The 19,722-nt window shown below is 45.0% G+C and overlaps 2 protein-coding genes across 2 annotated transcripts in view; both read left to right on the top strand.

Moving 5' to 3' along the window:
• The first annotated feature begins 339 nt into the window (after nucleotides 1–339).
• LOC115408990 (tripartite motif-containing protein 16-like) lies at nucleotides 340–15,895 on the top strand. The gene is made up of 2 exons (XM_030119946.1): nucleotides 340–380; nucleotides 10,395–15,895. The coding sequence occupies exon 2, from the start codon at nucleotides 10,569–10,571 to the stop codon at nucleotides 12,210–12,212; it is 1,644 nt and encodes a 547-aa protein (XP_029975806.1). The 5' UTR covers nucleotides 340–380; nucleotides 10,395–10,568; the 3' UTR covers nucleotides 12,213–15,895.
• LOC115408997 (E3 ubiquitin/ISG15 ligase TRIM25-like) overlaps nucleotides 10,252–19,722 on the top strand; it is a 32,608-nt gene continuing 23,137 nt past the window's right edge. Inside the window, exon 1 of the mRNA XM_030119959.1 lies at nucleotides 10,252–10,299. The gene's annotated coding sequence lies outside the window, so the exon portion shown is untranslated. The remainder of the gene's footprint in view (nucleotides 10,300–19,722) is intronic.

Raw genomic sequence — 19,722 nt, 5'->3', positions numbered from 1 at the left:
GGAGTGGAACCTGACTGAGCAGTCTGACTGAAACCACTTTAGTGCTGTGATTGAGAAGTATAGAGAGGAACCCACTGAATGATTCACTTCACATCCTTCATTCTCTTCATTTACACACATTTTCATTGATTGGATGATGACATGATTGTTTGAACTAGAACATTTTACTTTGTGCCTGCCGGCTACTGCTAACAGTAATCAGTGTGTGTGGGTGTGTCTGAGTTGTCTCTCTACATTCCCTCCACCCCTCCCTTCAGAGCAGCAGTGGGTGGAGCCACATGGTGACTCAGCAGGTGGAGAGCAGATAAATGAGCGTGACTTCTCCAGAAGTGAAGCAGAGGGAAAGAGAGGCTGGACGTCTGCTCAGGATTTCTACTGCTGTGAGTAGAAACTAATGCTAACACTCCAACCAAACAGCTGAGGGAGCTTGATGAGGACAGGACACACTGAGGGACATTACAAGAAACACAGCAGCTACTTTACTGACTTACTGCTTCCTTTGTGTCCACAGTAGCTAGCATTAGCTAACAGCTGAGTTTTCACATCTCTGTGGATCCAAACAGGAAGTCCACTGATGGGATTATTAGTTGGTCACTCTGCAACATTTAGATGTAAAATACTCTCCTTTTGTCCTATGATGAGGAGGGACCCAAAAGAAACCGGAATTTGGTTGTAACTTTTTATTTCTTACATTTCAAAATAAAACACCACCGTCACTTTCAAATAATCTCCATTCGCATTAATGCAACACTCCAGCCGTGTTTCCCACTTCACAAATTTTTCGCCAAACTCGTGCGTAATTGTGCCTTAAAGGGCCGGCTGCGATTTGTCTGTCCCCTCCTCCACATCTGCAAACCGCCGTCCCTTCAGCTGCTTCTTCGACTTGGGAACAAGAATAAGTCACACGGGGCGAGATTCAGCGAATAATTCGGATCGGGGAGAGTCCTCTCATTCTTCGTCAGAAACTGCGTGACGCGCTGCGCCATGTGCGCACCATTTTGGCAGAGACCCGGTGCGGCCCCAAATCCTGGTTTATGATCCTCTGGTAGGAACTCCTAACCTGACACGCCAGATGGACAGTTTCATATGTCCGCCACGGAAATATTTCACAATTCCATCTGGGTAGCTGCTCTTCCGATTTAATGTCAGAGGCGGGACCTTCAAAACAATCAGTAGCTGGCGATTGGACGACCGTTCGAACCAAAGAAGAAGACAATTGGACGACCGTTCTGATTGACACGCGACACTCACCACAGACCAATCCACATTAAGCCACGGTGTGACGTAGCTTATGTGCGCTGCTGCTGAGAAGCAGTAGACATCGTTTCCTGACAAAAAGGCTTTAAGTGATGTTCTGTGCTCCTCTTTCAAAGAAGAAATTGAGTCATTTTCTTCTAAAACTGCAGATTTTGCCGTGTCCACGGAGATCGCTTCACACGCCGCCATTGTTTTCCAACTTTCAGGCGCTTCCCACTGTCGTCTCGTCTTCTCGTCACTCCCGCTCTTCCCACAGCTCCCGCCTCTTTCCCCTGATTGGGCCGGCAAAATTTTAACCTACTGAAACGATTGGTCTATGGAGCGCTACAAGATGGGATCTGCAGGATTTGGGAACTGAATCAGGCAGGCCCATCTGCGATGCAAGGTTAAGGAACTCCAGGAGACCACTGTCATATCAGCCACCTCTCCAGTGCCCCGGTGTTGATCTGCCATCACAGCCGCTTCAATTTCCCCGACAATTTCAGCTGTGCGCGAGGTGGAGGATCGTCCTGATGTGGGCTGATCCTCAATGGACATCTGGCCCTTCTTAAACCACCCAAACCACTCATGAACCTGATTCTTCCCCAGAGCATCATCCTTGTAGACTTGCTGCAACAAGGTGAGTGTTTCTGCTGCTGTTTTTTCCAAGCAAAAAGCAAAATTTGATGTTTGTGCGCTGCTCTAGCTTTCCAGTCAATGTCGCTGTTGTGGAAAAATTGCAGAGGGGCGCGGCACTCTGTTACTACAAATAGCGCATGACAGACATCAGTGTCACTCTGGGAGCTCAGCTTTTTCACAGATATGCACGAGGCTTACCTGTAGCACATCTGACGGTCAGAAGTCGAAACTCATCATTGTTATTAGTATTTTATGACCAAATTCCGGTTTCTTTTGGGTACCCCCTCGTGTCTCCATATAAAATCTATCTGGAACATGATTGACATTTAAAAGAAAGAAAATGTGGCTCAAGAAGTTTATATCAAATGTTCTATTCAGACAAAACTATATCTTCGGCTGTATTCATTACATTTATGAATATATACAATATATAATCAATTAAGTCTCAACCACTTTCACTGGTTTATGTTGAAACTTTTTTAAAAGATTTGTTACTTTATCTCAGGCCCGCCGACGGGGGGGACAAACGGGTCTGTTGTCCCAGGCCCAGGGTTGGGGGGGGGGGCCCAGAATTAAAGTTGAGGGGGCCCATCCAGCACCCCACTCACGGCTCCTGACGCTGCATGCAGGCACCGCGCAGTTCCGTGCTGCTCCGCACAGCGCTCCACGCGCTGGAACGTTCCGCGCGCACTGCACCATAGCGCTCCGCGCGCTGCAACGTTCCGCTCCGCTCCTGTCGGATCGATTACACCCCCCCCCTCCGCCGACAGTCGGGACTGGGCCCAATCAACAGTAAGTGTGTCCCGGGCCCAGGAAAAGCTGTCAGCAGGCCTGCTTTATCTGTTTGGTCTTTGCAGCAGATTTGACTTTTTTGGCCATTTTTAGTTCTTTTTATGATGTTTAAGTCATCTTAACTATTTTAACTTTAGTGTGGACTTCAGTTTTTATTATAGTTAAAATAGTTGCAGCCATTTATATTCTTTCAGAATTCTTAGCTATTTTTTTACCTTTTTTGAGAAAATGTGACTCTTTTGGCTTTTTTTTTTTCATTTTACCGTGTTTTTCAGTTATAAGTCGCACGTAAAATCCTTAAATTCTCTCAAAAGTGGACAGTGCACCTTATAATCCGGTGCTCCTGATGTTTGAAGCACATGGCCACCGTAGCAAGGAGCTTGGTGGTGTGGTGTGTACCACAGCCACCAGATGGCGCTAGTGCAACAGTTGGGATGCAAGCTGCTGCAAAGCCCCAAAGAAGAAGAAGGAGCCCACCTGTTAAAATGGCTTTATTCATTGTGTCTGGGTCTGACAAGGCACAAAGATCACTATCAATAAAGAGTCCACACCTGGACCAAGGACTTTTGGGAGAAAACGTTTGTGGGAAACTCGTCTCACACCGTTTGGAGAGGCTCCACAGAAATCACATCGTACTGTGCAGATAACTGGGGAATGGTGTGCTGTGTCTTTTCTCTGCATTCCGGTGAAAGAATTCACAGAAAATTCCTAAAAAAATGGGCATTTTTTTTCCCATGTGAAAAAAAATGAAAAAAATCATCAGCAAACAAGTCTGTCATGCCTCACCATACTTTGATGAGGAGATGTCATGAAAAAATCAAACCCTTGGAGTTTTTGTCCTCTATCCAGATGGGAAAACCTCTTTCCACTATCTGCTTTCAAATTTAAACTGTGAGCTTTAAAGTGTGGTGAGATTTCATCTGTTTCTGGAGTTTAACAGTGTGTATTGGAGAGGCTGGATTGGGAGAGTGGCAGTTCGACTGTGAGAGGCTCTCACTTCAACCAAAAAGTTTGTCTGTCATCCCCACGGCCACAGTTGTGGCTCAATCTTCACAAATGACACAGCAAAATATAGGGATATTCCTTGTGATTCTCCCAATACTTTAATTTTGTCTCTATCTCAAATGGTTCTCTCTCCAGGTGCATTTAAGTAAGTAAGTAAAATTTATGTCTATAGCACTTTTCACACACCATTCGTCACAAAGTGCTTCACAGTGTAAAAATCACAGAGATCAAAGACATTACACAGTACATAAAAACAAGGAGATAAGAAATCACAGACAATATGTCTTACTGCCAAGACAGCACTGATCAGGGTCTAAATGCCTTCTGAAACTGAAATGTTTTAAAAGTTTTAAAACCAAAAGTTCGAACTACACTGAAAAGTATGTGCATGTCAAGCTGTGGAGTGGCTCTGTGGAACAGTCTGGACCCAGAAATAAAACAAAGTAGCAACATAAATCTGTTTAAAAAAAAGTACAAAAAAATATTTCTTAATAAGTATATGGAGGAGGAAGTCTGGATCTCTGGATGATGATAACAAATGGTGTTGAGTATTATACATATAGTGGAAATTGATATATTGCTGTTATACTGTAGTTATATTATAATTATTCTGTTATATAGTATATATTTATGGAGATAACTATATGGTATGTGTGGGTATATATTATGTATTTATAGGGATATCTGCACGGTATATGTATACATATATTATGTGATGTCCTATGATGTATGATTTTAAAACTTGTTAATAGTTAAAAAGGGGTAGGAATCTCTAAAAAGTTTTTACTTCTTCCTACTCCTCTTTTTGAACTATGGTGTTATGTTTTTTTTTGTTTTGTTTTTTTGTTTGTTTTTTTGTTTTTTCTTTGATTTGCATTAACTTTCCTTTTTATCTTTTTTTTTCTTTCACTTTATACATGTTCGAAAAATAAATAAATTCATTCATTCATTCATTCATTCTTGAAGGCATCCACTGAGTCCAGGGAACAGAGGTCAGGAGGAAGCTGGTTCCAGAGGCGAGAAACAGTGGATGTAAATGAGCGGTCACCCCTAGTTTTAAAACGAGTCCGGGGGACTCTAAGAAGGTTCTGATCCGATGACCTCAGGCTTCAGGCCGAGCTGTGGGGTGCGATTAGGTCTCTGATATACATGGGAGCCTGGCCATGTAGGGCTTGGAAGGTCAACACCAGGATTTTAAACTGGAAACAGAAAACAACAGGGAGCCAGTAGAGGGATTTTAGCACAGGCGTGATGTGGGACTCCTGTTGGTGCTGGTCAGCAGCCTCACAGCTGAGTTTTGGACGTACTGGAGACGAGTCAGCTCTTTCTTGTTGAGGCAAGTGAACAGGCTGTTGCAGTAGTCCAGTCGTGAGGATATGAACGCATGAATGATCATTTCAAGCTTGTTCTGGTTTGAGGAGAGCGCAGAAATTCCTCCTATCCACTCCAGTGCATTTTGGAGAGAGACCTTCTAGCCTGAATTGAAAAGTTCACACATTTTCACAAATTGTCTGTGGCTATGAATGATCCTACAGACATGGAAACTGCAGGATAAATCCACGAAAGGCTTCTGACGCTCACAGTAAAAAAACAAAAAACCAAAAAAGTCAATTTCACCTCTGAGTTCTGAAGAAACATTTCTTCAAACATACAAACTGGATGAAAAAGTGCTGATTCACTGTCATGGCTGCCGAGTGCAGCTGGTCTCCATGGCAACAGACACTCTCTGTCATGGCTGATCTCAGCTCACAGTGAACATAGAGGAGTTCTACACACACACACACACACACACACACACACACACACACACACACACACACACACCAGTCAGCAGCAGCTAGCAGGGACAAAGTAAAATTTCCTCTTGAATTTTCTAGTTTGCCTTACTGTTCATTTACGTACTGATTATTGTAGCGTCTTTACTGGAGGTGTTATTTCTGACCGGTAAGTTGTGTTCTGTCAGTTTCTACATTTTCAAGTTACCTTAATGCTGTGGCGTGAGTGGCTGGGAGGGAGCAGGGGGCGGGACCAGGAAGTGTGTCAGAGAAGCAGAGAGCAGCCTCTCAGCTGTGCTTTCTTCATGTTGGACTGTTGTTTTGCTGTATTGTTGCCATGGTTTCAGCCTCAGTCAGTTCTGAAGCTTCATAAAGCAGCATTAAGACGTCCAACTGGTCGTTCTTTCAACCGGCCCGCTGGACGTTACATTATTATTACCCGGTGTGCCTTTTAATCTGATGTGTCTTATGGCCCCAAAAATATGGGAACTTTTCATTGTAGTTCAACCTGTTTTTACTCTTTTCCTAAACTTTACCAGTTGAAACCATTTTACTTCTTTCATTCATTTATCTATGTATTTATTTGCACTTTTATCCATTTTTGTTGGTATATTGTAAATATTGTCCATTTCTTCTTTGTAGCTGTCTGTAGACCTTGGAGCTCTTTGAGGCTCTCATCATTAGTTCCCTTGTTTCACACAGTGTGTGTCAGTGTAATCATCCCCCTATCCTCAAAACGCTCCATTAACTCCTTGACTTTGTCTTCACGTTAGTTGTGTCAGGCACTGGCTTCAAGCAGCAAATGCTTTGCAATGCAATGTGAATGTGACAGCTTGCTTCTGTCCCATGAGGTTTAACAGTGGTAAAGTATTTGAGGGAGCCAGCTGGATTTCACTACAAGCTCCAGTTTGGCCTTCATGCTGTCTTCCAGCTCCCAATCTCACTAAAAGACTGTTTTGCAAGAGTTCAAGAAACGGTTTCATGGAAATGCAGAGTTTTGTGAAAACATCAGAGACAATCGGTGAAAAAAAAATTCCATCCATCCATCTTGTGAGCCACTGTGTCCTGTTGAGGGTGGAGGGTGTTGGAGCCAGTCCCAGTTAAAGGTATGGGGAAGTTGTTCCTCCTCCTGACTATTAAAAGTGGTTTGTTCCATCGGGGTGTGGCTGCTGTGAGTGGAAGGCAGCAACCCTACCATAGATCCTCCCTCTTGGTCTCAGCCCAGTTCTGGCAGGTATGTTGAAGAGTCTTTATCATGAAGGGAGTGGAACCTGACTGACCAGTCTGACTGAAACCACTTTAGTGCTGTGATTGAGAAATATAGAGAGGAACCCACTGAATGATTCACTTCACATCCTTCATTCTCTTCATTTACTAACATTTTCGCTGAGTATGTGATGACATGATTGTTTGAACTAGAAAATTCCAGAGCACATTTTATGTTGTGCCTGCCAATTATTGCCGACATTAATCAGTGTGTGTGGGAGTGTGTGAGTTCTCTCTCTACATTTCCTCCACCCCTCCCTTCAGAGCAGCAGTGAGTGGAGCCACTCAACAGGTGAAGAGCAGACAAACTGATGTGAATTCTTCAGATTTCTATCTCTGTTTTGAGTGTTTATATTTTAGTTGAAGCACCCAAAAAACTACCAATGTCCAAAGTGAGAACACAGACTAGAACTTTTCTCATAAAATTAAACAGAATCACATTTTCAATAAAGCACTTTGAACTGAAATTCTTGTACAAACAGCCCTGAATGATACAGTGTACGGTATATAATATACAAATGAAGTTTACTAATATTATCTCTGTCTGTATCAGCAGGGTAATGAACTGTGTGCAGCAGTGCTGTGGGGAGTATTTTATGTTTTTTTAGTATTCAGCTTAGTTTGTCATTTAGATTGATAGATGAAAATATTCCATATTTCAGTATTTCATTGTATTTAGCTAATTGCTGCTCTGTTTTTTCACCTATTTGAAATTTCACGGCTTTGGTGGAATAAAGGTTAATTTTGATGAAAATTGTTATTTTTTTGTAATAAGTTTTTAAATTGAGCTCCCAGACTCAAAACGCAAAATACTGTCACTAAAATGTTCACAAGTTCAACTGACTGTTTTTCTCCCTTTTCTTAACATATTTTAAAAACATTGTGAATCACAGTTTGTGCCTTGAAGCTGCCAACAGTTTTGCTAATCCTAATCTAACTGATAAGTGACCAGAGAATGTAAGAAAAAATGATAAAGGTGTTTAAAGTAAGTGAAAAACAACAATCACTTTAAAAACGTGCTGAGCCAATCATCCCTCTTCTACCCTCTGGGTCATCTGTGGGTCCATCCAGCATCCAGGTCTGCTTCATGAAGGCTCATCTTCTCCTGTGGAGCTCTCTCTCCTTTTGCCATCTCTCTTTTCGGACTTCCTGCATCAGTTGGAGGTTTAATGTCTTTATTAATACATCATATCACATTTCGTTTGGTTCTGAAACTTGTTGATACCTTTGGAAACACAAAGCAGTGTTTCCTAAACATCCATATACAGACCAGTGTGTGGCCCAGAAGCTCAGAATCAACTCCGAGCTCCAATAATGATTTCCATTTCTTTCCCCAATGGGATTTTGAATTATGTTCCAGTCAATGATCTCCTCTTGCCTTTTCCCCTGCCATTCATGCAATGAGACCATTTTTTCAATTGACCAAATGAGTTTCAGTTTTGAGTATGTTTTAAAGTAAATGTAAAAAAAATGTTTAAAAACTAAATTTGAATACGATACTTTCAAACTTTCACATGAATTTCACTTAGAATATATTTTAATATTTTGTCTCTAAACTGCAAGATGTAACTATCAAGTGTGTGTATGTTTTGTGCAGATTGACCCCACTTGATAGGATGTACCTCCAACTGAAGCACGCAGGATTCCACTCGTTGCCTTTTGAGCTGCTTTTATTGCAGTAGCAGTAGCAGCAGTGTAGTGGTAGATTTAGTTTTAGGTGAAAAAATCTCAAAAGACAACAAAGGGAATACAATATAAGTACTTGAATACAGTTTTCTAATTTATATTTTTGACAAAAAAAAAAATTCTTGTGTTTAGCTTCACTGCATTTAACAATTTCAAAACCTTACATTTTTAAAGGGCAACTATGTTTTTTTGACACGTGGACTTTATTTCTAGGTGTGTGCATGCTCATATACTCACTCAGACAAACATCGTGGCACGGCAAGTGACCTTCAGCGTGGGACATAATCTCTGCAAAATCGCTCATTTGGGCTATATTTCATCCATCGCCAGTGTTATAAAGTCAGCTCGTCTACCGTCTTCAGGCGGGTCCCCGCGCGCCCTGCGGCCGGCACGGAGCACGTCTCCGCCCAGGAGCGGAGATCCGGAGCTCTCCCGCTGATGGGAGAGCTCCAGCAGCCGTGCGGGGGCTGCCGCCAGCTTGGAGACCTTTGGAGCTCTAGCGTGGAGCAGGTTGCGACGCGGCTGCTGGAGCTCTCCTGTCAGTGGGAGAGCCTCCGTGGAGCAGGCCGCGGCGCAGCTGCTGGGGCTGAAGCTCTCCCGCTCTCACGCACCTCCGTGGAGCAGCTCCGGGCCGTTTACCCAATCGGCCCCAACTCGGCCCCTGGAAGTCAGGCACCCAGGCGCCTTGACAGCCGAGGCCAAGGCAAAGTGCCTCTCTGCTGGGGAGAGGAGCTCCGCAACGTTCCCAATCAAGCTAATTGTGGCTAAGTTAGCGAAAACTGTCAGCTCTTCTACGGTAGACGCACTGACTTTATGATAACACTGGCGATGGATGAAAAAATACAGACGAAATGAGCGATTTTGCAGAGATTATGTCCCGCGCTGAAACTCCCTTGCCTTGGCCTAAATCAATTGGATCTAAATAACTTCTGAAGGACTCCGAGCTGCACGATGTTTGTCTGAGTGAGTATATGAGCATGCACACACCTATAAATGAGGTCCAGGTGTCAAAAAACCGAAGTTGCCATTTAACAATATTTTACACACATTTTAGCATTTTTAATGAAATAAATCAATTCCTAAATAGTTTCTATTTCCACTTTTTTAGCACTGCAAAATGTATTATTACATCTAAATCCTGATCTTTATCTATCAATTTAGAGGGCTTTTAGCAAATCAAGTATAAACACTGTTCTACCGTTTTTAGTAAATAAATTATTCTCTTTTCATGAACTAAACAATCCATTCATATTACAGAATAAATAAACACAATCTGCATTTAAGCAACCTCAAAATGTCCCAGCGCACCTTGACACTGAATCGCCAGCGCTCCCAGCGCTCCTGAACACACCACAGAGCCACTTCTCTCATAGTAAACAGTATAACGTGAACAGACATGGCGGCGCTCACCGGCTGTTCTTCACTTACCTGTTCTGTTCAGGTCTCTTCTTGACAGTGTTGGGTAGATCGCATGCACGATAGCTTTTAGGTGAGTTAATAACTATTTGGGCTATTTTGGCACGCGCTGTTGAGCCACCCATGTTACTTTCTCATCTTTGCTCATCGTGTTCTCTGTCTAATAAGCTCCAGGGGCGTGCACAGGAGGCTCCGCCAGCTGACGTAGTAACTCCTGTTGGGAGGAGGGAAAGTGGGGTGCAGAGCAGCTTGACTAAAACAAAACAGTGACATAGTACAAATATTACAAAGTGTGTTGAAAGTGTTACCATTAAAGCATGATGGTAGTATACTTGTACTTTTACATAAAGGGCAATTTGTGGAAGTACAATTTCAAAATGCAATTAACAGTATGAATAAAATTAAAATACAATTAAGTACACTTTTTTTTAACCAGGGAAGCAGAAGTTGAAGCTTGACATTCCAGCTGAACGACGGCTGGAAGGTGAAGTGAAGCTGCTGGATTTCCTGAATGAAATCAAGCTGTGACGTCCTCTCCCTTCTCTCCACACTGAGTCACTGCCTCCTCCTCTTTTACAGATCTCACAGCTGAGGGATCACTGACGTCTGTGAGCTGCAGGGGGCAGCAGCTCACCAGCAGAACCAGGGCAGACCCGCGTTCACAGGAGCAGGAAACCAGAGGAGGGTTGGGCTTCAAACCTGCTGAGCAGGAAGAGAAACTCTTCAAACACTGGCTGTTGTTTAGAGGAGGAAATGGCTCAGGGAGGAGCTCAGCTGGATCCACGAAAGTTCTCTTGTTCCATCTGTCTGGATCTCATGGAGGATCCAGTGACGGTTCCCTGTGGACACAGCTACTGCAGCAACTGTATTCAAAGACACTGGGATGAAGAGCAAAACAAGGGACTCTACAGCTGTCCTCTGTGTGGGGACAAGTCCTGGAGGAGGCCTGACTTGAAGAAAAACATCGTGTTAGCAGAGTTGGTGGAGGATCTGAAGAAGTCTGGACTCCAAGCTGCTGCAGCTGATCTCTGCTTTGCTGGATCTGAAGATGTGGCCTGTGATGTTTGCTCTGGGAGGAAGCTGAAAGCCGTCAAGTCCTGTCTGGTCTGTGTGGCCTCTTACTGTGAGGAACACCTCCAACGCCATAATGAAGTAGTTCCAATGAAGAAACACCAGCTGGTGGAGCCCTCCAAGAATCTCCAGGAGACAGTCTGCTCTCTTCACGATGAGGTGAAGAATATTTTCTGTCGCACTGATCAGCAGTGTATCTGTTACCTCTGCGCCATGGACCAACACAGAGGCCATGAAACAGTCCCAGCTGCAGCAGAAAGGAGGCAGAAGCAGAAGGAGCTGGAGGGGAGTCGACTAAACATCCAGCAGAGAATCCAGGAGCGAGAGGAAGACGTGAAGCTGCTTCAGCAGCAGATGTTTGCCATCAATGTCTCTGCTGATGAAGCAGTGGAGCACAGCGAGGAGAGCTTCACCCAGATGATCCGTCTCCTCCAGAACAGAAGCCTTGAGGTGAAGCGGCAGCTCAGATCCCAGCAGCAAACTGCAGTGAGTGGACTCAAAGAGCTTGAGGAGAAGCTGCAGCAGGAGATCGCTGAGCTGAAGAGGAAAGACGTCCAACTGGAGCAGCTGGCACACACAGAGGACCACACCCAGTTTCTCCACAGCTACACCTCAGTGTCAGCACTCAGTGAGCCCACACACTCCTCCAGCATCCAGACTGCTCCTCTCAGACACTTTGAGGATGTGGCAGCAGCTGTGTCAGAGAGCAGAGACAAACTACAGAACATCCTGAGAGAGACTGAAGAGGAGCTGCTACTGCTACAACCACAGCCAGAGAGCAGAGCAGACTTCTTACAATATTCACAGCAGATTACTCTGGATCCAAACTCTGTCAACTTAAAGCTGAAATTATCTGATGGAGACAGAAAAGTAACTTATACAAAGGAAGTTCAGCCTTATTCTGATCATCCAGACAGATTCACTGGATATTCTCAGGTTGTGAGCAGAGAGAGTCTTACTGAACATAGTTACTGGGAGGTGGAGAGGAGAGGAGGAGCTACTGTAGCAGTCACATACAAGAACATCAGCAGGGTAGGGATTGGAAATGAATGTGGATTTGGACGTAATGACAAATCTTGGGCTTTACTCTGTGGCTTTAACAGTTTTAATTTTTATCACAACAACATCCAAACTCCCATCTCAGGTCCTCAGTCCTCCAGAGTGGGAGTGTACCTGGATTACAGAGCAGGTATTCTGTCTTTCTACAGCATCTCTGAAACCATGACTCTCCTCCACAGAGTCCAGACCACCTTCACTCAGCCGCTACATGCTGGAGTTCATCTTTATTATCCTGGAGACTCAGTAGAGTTGTTGAAACCTGAGTAGAGGACTCCATCAGATCTCCTTGTGTGGTTTTCTAAAGGATCCTCCACATTTTCTGAGCTGAGACGATGAGATTTCTGAAAGGAAGAAGATTTCAAACCAACAGATGGTCGGCCGTCTTCTCAGAGACTTTCTACCAAGATGGTGCTGGTGTTTATGGCTTGCCGTCTGCTGCTCTCAGTTTTGTTTTTAGTGTTGTTATTGCTTTGCACTTTACAGAGCGAGTCTCTGATGGTGTATGATCGCCAGTTTATCCTCGATCTCCGGTATAAAGTGAGAGATCTCACTGCATGTGACTACAGTGGGCATAAAACCTTAATTCCGTACCTCTCAGGCATCCGGGCTCACTTGTACCGGGCCTCTTCCTTCACGGCGAAAGCGTCCCCGCCGTCGCGGTAAACGCAGCGGTCGGCTGGTGAAGTTAAAGTTCTGCCTGGCATGGCGTTTGTCCTTCTCCCGGACCGGACATGGATTACCCTGCTCCTTCGCTGTGCCCCAGCGCTTCCAGGACCCCATCAATGACTCCTTGGTCCCCGTTGCCTGTCTGGATGATGGTCTGAGGACGCTGCACCAGGCCCCCGCCAGACCACGGGCACCGTCTCCCGTCAGGATTGGCCTGGTGAACGCCAGGTCCCTGAACAACAAAACCTTCATCCTGAGGGATTTCTTCAGTGCCCATGTTCTGGATTTCCTCTGCCTGACGGAGACCTGGATCGGCTGGGGTGAGCGCGGTGCATTTAACGAGCTCGTACCAGCTGGCTGCTCCTTCTTCAGCTCTCCCAGGACATCGGGCTGTAGAGGTGGGATGGCGACTGTTTTAAAGAATGACTTTCACTGCAAGCAGTGCACTCCTTCGTCCTGCTTCTCCACCTTCAAACTAATTTAATTTGAGGTGGGTCGCTATGACCCGGTGCTGGTCACAGTCATATACAGATGGCCCAAATACAACAAGGACTTCATCAGTGGATTCACTGACTTCCTGGCGGGGATCATGCCCAGATATGATTGCATCCTTATTGTTCGGGACTTCAACATCCATGTATGCTGCCCTGATAAACCTCTAATTAAGGACTTTTTAACACTCATTGACTCTCTCAGTCTGGTTCAGTGTGTGTCTGGTCCCCCACATGAACGAGGACACACTAGATCTTGTTCTCTGCCGTGGTTTTTCTGTTACAAATCTGAAGATATGTGACAATGTGTTCTCTGACCATCTAGCTGCCTGTGGTATTTGAAGTTAGGTTGTTCTGTGCACCAGTTAAAACCTGCGTTCCTGCTCAGCGCTGTTGGACTTTTAACCCTTCCACCGCTGTTCTTTTCTCTGCTGCCTTCAACCAGCTCTGTGCGCCCCCTGAACTAACAGGTCCAGAGGAGCTCAGCTCATGGTTTCACTCCTCCTGCCAAACAGTCCTGGACTCTGTGGCTCCATTAAAAACCAGGCAGCCTAAAGCCAAACCTCAGCCCTGGTTAAGTGAGAGAACTCGGGCAGCTCGGAGGGAGTGTCGCAGAGCTGAGGTGGAAGAAGGACAAGCTGCACGTTTCTTTCCAAATTTTAAAAGACTGCTGGCACAGATATGAGAACACTGTTAAAGATGATAAGACAGAGTACTTGTCAAACATTATTCTGGAGAACCGCCATGACCCACATGTCCTGTACAGAACCATAGACTCTGCTCTTAATGCCCCACAGCCTGTCTGCTTAAAACCAATGTCTGAAACCAGCGAGAACATCCTTAGTTTTTCATCAATAAGGTTGTTTCCACCAGGGCCGTGACTTTGACGCCTGAACAAGATCCCTCTGACACTGTTCACTGCTCTGGTATATTTGATGAGTTTGAGCAGTGACTTTATCATCCTTACAGGATCTGGTTGCCCACATTAAGCCCTCAGGTTCCCCCCGAGATGCCGTTCTCCCACATCTCTTTAAAGACATTTTCCCTGCATTGTCCATCTTGTCCTTGCTATCATTAACAGCAGTCTGTCCTCTGGTGTTGCCCCTGTACATTTTAAACATGCAGTGGTACAGCCCCTTCTAAAGAAACCTGGCCTGGAGCAGGCTTTCCTGGCTAATTTTCGGCCTATCTCAAAGCTGCACTTTATTTCAAAAATCCTGGAGAAGGTTGTCTATCTGCAGCTGAAAAACCACCTGGACAATCAGAACATCCTGGAGGTCTTCCAGTCTGGTTTTAAACCCCTGCACAGCACCGAGTCAGCTCTACTGAGAGTTTTTAATGACATCCTCATCGTAAATCACTCTGGTGACTATGTGGTTCTGGTTCTGCTGGACCTGACTTGCTGAATTTAACACTGCCTGCTGGCGAGCCGCGACGCTGCGTTTTCCCGCACCGATGGTGTCCCACATTGATGACATCATCAGCGCGACAGAGCACAACGAAAGTAAACAATGCAGCAGAACACAGTCCCTGTTACCTGTAGACAAATCTCCTAAGTTCCCCTCCCACTAAAATGCTGGGACAAAGTAACCCGGTAAATTACCGGGTCGATTGCAGGGTCGAACGACCCGGGATTTCAACCCGGTAATACGCTTTCCCACTGCCATGAGGAGGTGATAGTTAGCGGGTTTTAACAGGTTTTTTGGCCAGTGGGAAAGGGGTATAATTGCTACCACTTGGGTCCATCCTGAGAAAGCACGGCATCTCCTTTCATTGTTATGCGGACACCAGTTATACATCCCATTTGAAAAGAAATAAGCCTTCTCATTAGCGTGATTGTCTTTGGTCCCAGTGACTCCTGTGAACCTCCACCTGACTTGGGCCCCTTGACTCCACATGTGAAGGCGACTGTTTTAAATCCGGGTTTTAAAATAGACAGTGATTTTAAACTAGATTCACAGATCAGTGCAGTGGTTCAGTCCAGATTCTTCCACCTCAGGTACCATTCTTGCACGTGAGCACTTTCAGACAGTAATCCATGACTTTATTACATCTGGGCTGGATTACTGTAATGCACTTCATGTTGGAGTCAGCCAGTCGTCCCTCGCTCGTCTCCAGTTGGTCCAAAATGCTGCAGAGCAGCTGCCAACTGGAGGACGTAAGAGGAACACATCACTCCCATCCTGACCTCCTCCACTGGTGACCTGTGACCTTTAGAGTCCATTTTAAAGCTATAGTGCGTAACTTCGGTCGCCCTCTAGCGGAATTCTGCGTTCTTACAACAATAAAGTCGGCGCTTCCACATGACGTACACCCCGGTGTCCCCCCCCCCCCCCCCCCCCTCCCCCCCTCCCCCCAATCTGCCACAGTGATTCGCATTTCCACAGCGCCAATCACCGTTGGAAACGGTTTTTATTGTGTGTGAATAAGGACAGCTGGTGAAAAAAAGACGGACTCTTCCGAAGAGGTAATTATTGTTTTGTTTTTTTTTGCCACAGAAATGCAAATAGCTTATTACAAACGGGAGACAAGGTGCCTGCTAATTTGTACCTGACAAGTTTGCCTTCTCCGTCGGTCACTTTCCTTCTCCCAACCGTCCAGGCTTTTTTTCTGGTGGTAGGATACACTCCAGGACTCTCTCTCGGCCGGTTCTTTGGATTATCCGCCATGCCGCTTCCTCATTCTGCCTGAGCTGAGCCTGTTGCTATGAGACGCTCTGCGCATCCTCCCCCTCCCTTCTTGTTGTGACGTAAAATGCGTAATTTCCTGCTCGCCAGCGCGGGAATGTCGCCGGTCGACACGCAAAGCAAGAAATATATATATTGAAAAATCCCGCGACATGTTAGAGGAGCCGATCGGCTTAATCTGCATTTTGTCATCTTCACTAGTAGTGGCTTGGCTAAAACAGACGTTCATAGACATTTAAAAGTTATGCACTATAGCTTTAAGGTTCTTTTATTTGTTTTAAAATCCCTGAATGGCCTCTCCCCGCCTTACCTCTCTGAGTGGCTCCACCTCTACACTCCTGCTCGGTGCCTCAGATCAGCTGATCAGCTGCTCCTGGAGGTGCCCGGGTCCAGACGGAGGCTCAGGTCAGCTGATCACCTGCTCTTGGAGGTACCCGGGTCCAGACGGAGGCTCAGGTCAGCTGATCAGCTGCTCCTGGAGGTGCCGAGGTCCAAGCTAAGCTCAGAGCTTTTTCCGCTGTGGCCCCCAAGCTGTGGACTGAGCTGCCACTGCCATCAGACAGGCCCCCTCACTGTCCATCTTTAAGAAAGACCTTAAAACACATTTTTATTCACTGGCTTTTAACTCAGCCTGATGCCCCTTTCACACTGGCCAAAAAACCTGTTTAAACCCGCTAATTAATCGCCTCCTCATGGCAGTGTGAAAGTGTTCACTCTGCATTAGACCCGGGTTTTTCAACCCTGCAATCGACACAGGTTTTTAGCGGGTCGCTACAATCGGCTTTTTAGTGGGAGGGGCAAAAGGGAGTGTGAAAGGCAGACACGAGTCGACGCGGTAACTTACATGATGACGTCGACGCAGCGAGGCTACGTTAGCGCGCTAGTTGTTGTTTCTGGACACAGCGTAAGATTTCCTTTGTCAAGATGACCCAGTATTGGCAAGACAGCGAGACCAGAGAGCTTCTCCTGATCCGTGGGGTTAGAGGAGATTTGTCTACAGGTAACGGGGACTGAGCTCTAGTCCGTTGTTTACTTTTGCTTTGCTCCGTCGCGCTAATGATGTCATAAATGCGGGGGCTGCGTGGACTTGCTATTTCACAGCTTCAGATAAAGACACTGCATCATCTAATGTGTGCAGGAAGTTAATTCGCTGCTGTGGTAACACCACCAATATTCACAAACATTTAAAAGCAGCGTAAACGGAGGGAGGAGGAGGGAGAGCCCCGATTAACCAGACCCCAACACAGACAGAGGTCTCGGCCTCAGACTTTTCAACAGAATCCTCCAGAATATCCAGGGAGCTGTTTTAGAGAAGTCAAGGTAATATTTTCATATTTCCAGCATAATTTGATGTTGCTTTTCAATTGGTGGTCAAAGATGTCATTTTAGCAGTGATTAAACTATTTTCATATATTTAGCCAATTGAACTAAATCATGATTGTGTTAATGGAACTAAAAAAAATATATAATAAATATCAAAGGTGGTGGTGAATGACAGCCAGCTATAGTTTACAGTATATTTGCCATAATGACTGGAGTTGTTTAATGTGGTTCAGCATGTGACTCTGAACCAGATGCTGTGTGGTTGTCTTGACGCAGCATGTGTGTTTTTAACGTTTTATCATGTTATTGCTGTGCATTTTCAGGTTTGTTTTTTTTTTAATTTGTTTGTTTACTGCAGTATAACTACTCACGATATCCAGGGTAAAAGGGGAACTCAGGGTATAAGCTCATTGACAAAAGAGCAAAGAGCCAATAGTATTTTGCACCTTATTTGCACTAATGACTTCTTTTTCATAAATACCTATGGGTAATGGTACTTTTTGTTGTACTGCTGATACTGTTACATTTTTTCTATGTTTATAGTATTGCCATTTTCTGTGTGTGAAAGAGGCAAAAGGGATTATTTTTATTTAAATGTTGACATTGTTGTAGTATTCTTGTGTTGGTTAATAAAAATTGTTCTTTTATTTAGTTAAAATCTTGGTCCTGTGTTTTATTATCTCGGTGAGCGCTCCTCTCTCTCTCAGCTCACTCAGGTTCAATGTGCAGCTCTCCTTCTCCTTCTGCTGATCAGACAGACAGACCGGCTCATTAATGGCAAATTTAAGATGAGGAACAGGAGCAGGAACTGTTAGGAGCTACAGCCCCGGTCACACCGCCCGAACTTTGCGGAGCGTCCCTGGAGCGGTGAAAAAAATCCATCACCGCTCGTAACCGTTCACCACCGTTCACCACCGTTTAACAGAAATTGGCCTCCGTTAAAGCAACGCCGTAAACGCTCGGCCACCGCTGATGTTACACCCCCTCCAACGGCTGCAACGATCAGCCAGACCATCATACATTTTTTTAGTGTTTTTGCGCAGGAGCACACCAGCAGGTTGTTTTTCTGTAATCTAATGTATTAGAAATTAACATAAATAAACAAAATATTAAGTCAAGAGGATCAGCAAACCTTTTAATGCCTCATGTCTGCTGTATTAATGCCTCAAATCAGGTTTTAAAATTTATTTGACTTTTTACAGTGCGCATTTGCGGTCACCTCTCACACTCCGCGCACTCGTTTCCTTGATAAACAAGCACACACACACCAACACACACAAAACAGTTGTGTTATTAACCGTCAATAATAATCAAGAACATATTAAAATTAGTAAAATAAGTTTCCCTGGCTGCGCACCAGGACGGACACCTTCCCACACGGTCCGTCCCCACCCTGCTCATTTGATTCTGGGACTGCAGGTTCCACAGGACAAAGGTATTTATTCAGAAAATATGTTCGTTCTCAAAGTAATTTTTGGAAACGAAAAACACTTGGTTTGCTGTACTTTGATGGAGGATATAATATTTTACCCGAATCTGTGACTGGCACATCTGGAGACGCTGCAGTGCTCCAACTACCGTGTTCACTGTTGTGTAGAGATTTATTACATAAGTTTATTTATTTTTTTCACACCATTTTATGTTATTATTATTTAGTTGTAAACTGACAGTAGCCTACAGTAATTCTCTATACCTGGAGGTGACGCGTGAGCGCTTCATCCGCCACTGCAGGTTCTGCTGGACTGTCCGACACGTCTCCTCCATCCGATTCCCCCTCACTGACTTCCTGTATCATTGCTAAAGCTTCTGTTATGCCTCTTTTTATTGTCTTTTTTTTTTTTGGGGGGGGGGGGGGGGGGGGATTTGGTTGATATTTTTGGCCGATTGTCTGATGTCAGAGCTAGCTCCGTGTTCAGATGCGCGCAAATGAACCAAAACAAATCAATCGAAGAAAAAAAGCAACGCGATGTGCGTCTTCTTTATCTTTTGGAGGTATAAATGCTTTGTAATATTATGTGTGTCATTGTTAGGACCTTATTTGCTTCAGAAAAACAGACAAGACACATATTTAGGAAAAGTCAAAGAATTAGAGGACAGGGGAATTATTTTAACAGATTTATTTGAATTATAAAAACCCAACCGGTCTGTCAGACCGTCTTGGCTGTTCTTGTGCTAACAACTGTGAAAAAAATACTGTTTTTTATATATTACTTCAACCTTTTTCATTTATTATTCCATTCCACCGTTCCACCAACCCCGTGTCCACTCGTAGAATGCTTACCACCGCTCCACCGACGTTTGTGCAACGTTTAATCGCCGCCCGAGAAGCGCAGTGAAGCAGCGGTGGTCCAGCGTTCAAAATTGCGTTGGCCTGGCGGACTCGAGCGTCCACAAACTGGCGTCTAGCGGTGCCAAACTTGGACTGGGCGTTGGTGGAGCGGGGGTGAACGTTGCCGGGGCGGAAAATTCAACGCTCCTCACCGCTCTGAATATTTTGTGCAGCTCAAAACTTTCGGAGCGGTGGGAGGGCCCCTCCGCTAACATCAGCGGTGGCCGAGCGTACACGGCGTTGCTTTAACGGAGGCCAACTTCTGTTAAACGGTGGTGAAC

The sequence above is a fragment of the Salarias fasciatus genome, chromosome 22, assembly GCF_902148845.1.
Source record: "Salarias fasciatus chromosome 22, fSalaFa1.1, whole genome shotgun sequence".
In the NCBI taxonomy this organism is placed as follows: domain Eukaryota; kingdom Metazoa; phylum Chordata; class Actinopteri; order Blenniiformes; family Blenniidae; genus Salarias; species Salarias fasciatus.
This window is presented reverse-complemented; position numbering and strand designations above follow the sequence as displayed.

Bases quoted from the DNA above. Each gene is read 5' to 3' on its own strand.
- LOC115408990 (XM_030119946.1), top strand. From the start codon at position 10,569: ATGGCTCAGGGAGGAGCTCAGCTGGATCCACGAAAGTTCTCTTGTTCC.